A 4,775-nucleotide genomic window follows, 5' to 3' on the forward strand; every position below is an offset into this window, starting at 1 on the left:
AAAAAAAAAAAAAAGAATAAGGCTGGGCACAGTGGCTTACGCCTGTGATCCCAATACTTTGGGAGGCCGAGGAAGGTGGATCACTTGAGGTCAGGAGTTTGAGACCAGTCTGGCCAACATAAGAAATCCCATCTCTATTAAAAAATAGAAAATTAGGTGGTGGCAGCCCCTGCAATCCCAGCTACTGGGGAGGCTTAGGCACAAGAATTGCTTGAACCCGGGAGGTGGAGGTTGCAGTGAGCCGAAATCATGCCACTGCACTGCAGCCTATGTGATAGAGCAAGACTCTTTCTCAAAAAGAAAAGTATATGTAAGCCGGATGTGGTGGCATGTACCTATAATCCCAATTACTGGGGGGACTGAGGTAGGAGGATTGCTTGAGCCCAGGAGTTCGAGGCAAGCCTGGGCAACATAAACCCCCGTCTCTACAGGAAATTAAAGATTAGCTGGGCATGGTGGCTCTCGCCTGTAGTCCCAGCAGCTACATAGGAGGCTAAGGTGAGAGGATAACTTGAGCCTGGGAGGTCAAGGCTGTAGTGAGCTGAGACTATGCCGCTGTACTCCAGCCTGGACCACAGAGCCAGATGCTGTCTCAAAAACAAAACAAAACTATTACCCCCCTTTTTTTTTAAAAAAAAAAAAAAGAACATTGGCCAGGCATGTTGGCCTAGCCTATAATCCCAGGAGTTTGGGAGGCCAGGGTGGGAGGATCACTTGAGCTCAGGAGTTCAAGACTAGCCTGGACAACTTGGCAAGCCTCTATTTCTACAAAAATTGACTGGATGTGGTGGCATGCACCTGTAGTCCCAGCTATGCAGGAGGTTGACGTGGGAGGATTGCTTGAGCCTGGAGGTTGAGGATGCAGTGAGCCATGATTGTGCCTTTGTATTCCAGCCTGGGCAACAGAGCGAGATCCCATCTCCAAAATAAATAAATAAATAAATAAATAAATTACCAGCACCTTTGAAACTTCCTTTTTCCAGAAGTTGATTATTGGATTCTTCAGTGTGTATAAGAAGATTTTAAGCTTAGAACGTATTAAAACTTGATTTAAAGATGTTTTGTATATGGTTTATATATGAAATTGATAATGCTTTTAACAAAAAGAGCGGAGAGATTCATTATCATCAGATAAGAAAAGTCAGTTATGAATTAGTTGTTGGGGGCTTTGCTGCTGAAAGTGTGCAGTGGACAGTAGGCAAAAAGTGAGAAGCATGGGTCAAGAGTGTTTGGAAGGGCTTGAAAAACCCTTTCTCTTTTAAAGGGAAGTTGGGGGAGTGTGCTATTTTCAATCTTGCTCGAAGAACAAACTGAAATAATTGAGAAACAATACACTTTCTGATGACTATGCTTCATATTTCTTTAGACAGTGGGGTCTCATGGAAAGGCTAAGATATTGGACATGCAGCAACATGTATTTATCTCTTTAGTGGAACTAATGTTTAATTATCAGGGGAGTTTGATGAATAAATTAGTTTGAGGATATGGACAGAGGACTTGGAATTTATGTCAGGGTATGACTGGTGAGATTGATTTGGTATCAAATTTATGAATATTTCTGCAGATACTAACACAGAAAATGAGCCCCAAGGTCACTATAGCAGTATCGTGGTGGAGGGAAGTAGAAACTGTCTTTATCAAATTTGTATAGACACATACCCCTCACCAGAGAAGCAAAGAAGTTGAAAAGCACACTTTGCCTCCCTAACCCAGGAATTTAGACCCCAGGGATCAGCAAACTGTTGAGTGAAGGGTCAGATTGTAAATATTTTCAGCTTTGACACAGGGTCTCTGTCCAACTACTCAACTATGCCCTTGTAGCGAAAAACAGTCATAGACAATACATAAATTAACGGGCTATTTTTTAAAAAATTGAAATGGAGTCTCGCTCTCTTTGGTCTCATTTGCAAAATGGGGTCTCAAAAAAACAAAACAAAACCACCATCTATCTCACAGAGTTGACGTATTAAATAATCTCTTCAAAGACCGTAAACCTTGCCTATGGTAGATAATGAGTATGAGCTCTGATTTATTAGTTTGTTTGTCTGTTTATTTATTTATTTACTTATTTTTGGGATGGAGTCTTGCTCTGTTGCCAGGCTGGAGTGCAGTGGCACAATCTTGGCCCGCCACAACTTCCACCTCCTGGGTTTAAGCAATTCTCCGGCCCCAGCCTCCCAACTAGCTGGGATTACAGGCGTATGCCACCATGCCTGGCTAATTTTTGTGTTTGTAATAGAGATGGGGTTTCACCACGTTGGCCAGGATGATCTCAATCTCTTGACCTCATGATCTGCCCTCCTCAGCCTCCTAAAGTGCTAGGATTATTGGCGTGAGCCACCGTGCCTGGCCTCATAAGAACTCTTTATTGTTATTCCTGCTCCTACTACTCTTGCTATTCATTCATTCATTCATTCATTCATTCATTTATTTATTTTTGAGACAGTCTTGCTCTGTTGCTCAGGCTGGAGTGCAATGGTGCAGTCATAGCTCACTGCAGCTTCTAACTCCTGGGCTCAAGTAATGCTCCTGCCTCAGCCTCTTGAGTATCTGGGACCACAGGTGTGCACCACCATGCCCGGCCAATTTTTTGTCTTTTTAGTAGAGACAGAGTTTTGCTACTTTGGACAGGTGAGTCTCCAAGTGATCTGGCCTCTGTGGCCTCCCAAAGTGCTGGAATTACAGGTGTGAGCTACCACATCTGGTGGATTCGTTACTGTTTTTAGTGTGGCAAGCCTATAAGCCCTTTTTTGTTCTTTTTTTTTCAAGGGGTCAGAGACAGAGGCCTTTGTCATTTTCTGGGTGTCCAGGGAAGTGTGCAGGATGTAAGGCATAGATTAAGAGTGGGAGGAAGAGTGTGTGGTGGTTGTGACAAGGGTCCAAAGGAAGGCAGCTTCTGAACTTGCTCAAGATTTAAAAAATTTAAACAAGTTATCTCTATATAAAACAAAAGGTTTCTGTAAAACAGAGATGAAGTGTGTGTATGTGTGTGTACTTGTAATTTGAAAAGACATACTCAGGATAATAACTTTTGGGCCAGTGCAGGCTACAAAAATTACAACATGACAACTTTCTTAACTACTAAGAATATAGAAAGGAAAATAAGGCCAGGAGTGGTGGCCCACACCTGTAATCCCAGCACTATGGGAGGCTAAGGCTGGTGGATCAGATCAGGCCAGGAATTTGAGACCAACCTGGCCAACATGGCAAAAACCTATCTCTACTAAAAATACAAAATTTAGCTGGGTATAGTGTTACACATCTGTAATCTCAGCTACTCGGGAGGCTGGGGCAGAAGAATCACTTCAACCCAGGAGGCAGAGGTTGCAGTGAGCTGAGATTGCACCACTGTACTCCAGACTGGGTGACAGCAAGATTCTGTCTCAAAAAAAAAAAAAAGAGAGACTGAGCGTGGTGGCCCATACCTGTAATCCCAGCACTTTGGGAGGCTGAGGTGGGTGGATCACTTGAGGTCTGGAGTTTGAGACCAGCCTGGCCAACATGGTGAAACCCTGTCACTACTAAAAATACAAAAAAAATTAGCTGGGCATGGTGGCGGGTGCCTGTAATTGCATCTACTTGGGAGGCTGAGGCAGGAGAATCACTTGAACCCGGGAGGTGAGGTTGTAGTGAGCTACGATTGCGCATTGCACTCCAGCCTGGGCAACAAGAGCAAAAGTCCATCTCAAAAAATATATATAGAGAGAGGAGAGTGGTTTATTAAGTTTGACAGCCACTGGCTTAGAGTAAGATTTTCCTCTTAATTTTCTTTCTCTCTCAAGGTATCCAAGCCCACCAATGGGATCTGTCTCAGCACCCAGCCTGCCTACAGCAGAGGAAAACCTGGAATATGTACGGACTCTGTATGATTTTCCTGGAAATGATGCGGAAGACTTGCCCTTTAAAAAGGGTGAGATCCTAGTGATAATAGAGAAGCCTGAAGAACAGTGGTGGAGTGCCCGGAACAAGGATGGCCGGGTTGGGATGATTCCTGTCCCTTATGTCGAAAAGCTTGTGAGATCCTCACCACATGGAAAGCATGGAAATAGGAATTCCAACAGTTATGGGATTCCAGAACCTGCTCATGCGTACGCCCAGCCTCAGACCACAACTCCTATACCTGCAGTTTCCGGTTCTCCTGGGGCAGCAGTCACCCCTTTGCCATCGACTCAGAATGGACCTGTCTTTGCGAAAGCAATCCAGAAAAGAGTACCCTGTGCTTATGACAAGACTGCCTTGGCATTAGAGGTAAAGTCTGTTCAGACTAGCTTTTTGTTTCCTTTGACACTTTGTTTTCATTTTCAGTTTTAGTGTCTGCCCATTTAAACTTATATTCATGGAATTAGAGCACTGTATGATTTTGGAAGATGTGCACTGTTAGCATTTCATTTTTAAATTTTTTGTTTTGTTCTATTTTTGACATGGAGTCTCACTCTGTTGCGCAGGTTGGAGTGCAGTGGTGCGATCTTGGCTCACCGCAATCTCTGCCTCCTGGGTTCAAGCGATTCTTCTGCCTCAGCTTCCCAAGTAGCTGGGATTACAGGCATGCGCCACCATGCCTGGCTAATTTTTGTATTTTTAGTAGAGACAGGGTTTCACTATGTTGGCCAGGATGGACTCGATCTCTTGACCTTGATTAGAGGCGTGAGCCACTGTGTCCAGCCTAAATTTTTTTCATAGAGATGAGGTCTCGCTATGTCGCCCAGGCTGATCTCAAGGTCCTGGCCTCAAGTAATCCTCCTACCTCGGCCTCCCAAAGTGCTGGGATTACAGAT

The 4,775-nt window shown here is 44.1% G+C and overlaps 1 protein-coding gene across 1 annotated transcript in view; it reads left to right on the forward strand.

The window, feature by feature from the left end:
- The window catches only part of CRKL (CRK like proto-oncogene, adaptor protein), a 35,745-nt gene that overhangs the window by 10,718 nt on the left and 20,252 nt on the right, over window positions 1-4,775 (forward strand). The window contains exon 2 of the mRNA XM_017518631.1: window positions 3,783-4,248. Coding sequence (XP_017374120.1) covers window positions 3,783-4,248 — 466 coding nt within the window. The remainder of the gene's footprint in view (window positions 1-3,782; window positions 4,249-4,775) is intronic.

This window comes from Cebus imitator, unplaced genomic scaffold, assembly GCF_001604975.1.
Source record: "Cebus imitator isolate Cc_AM_T3 unplaced genomic scaffold, Cebus_imitator-1.0 Scaffold690, whole genome shotgun sequence".
NCBI classification, from domain to species: domain Eukaryota; kingdom Metazoa; phylum Chordata; class Mammalia; order Primates; family Cebidae; genus Cebus; species Cebus imitator.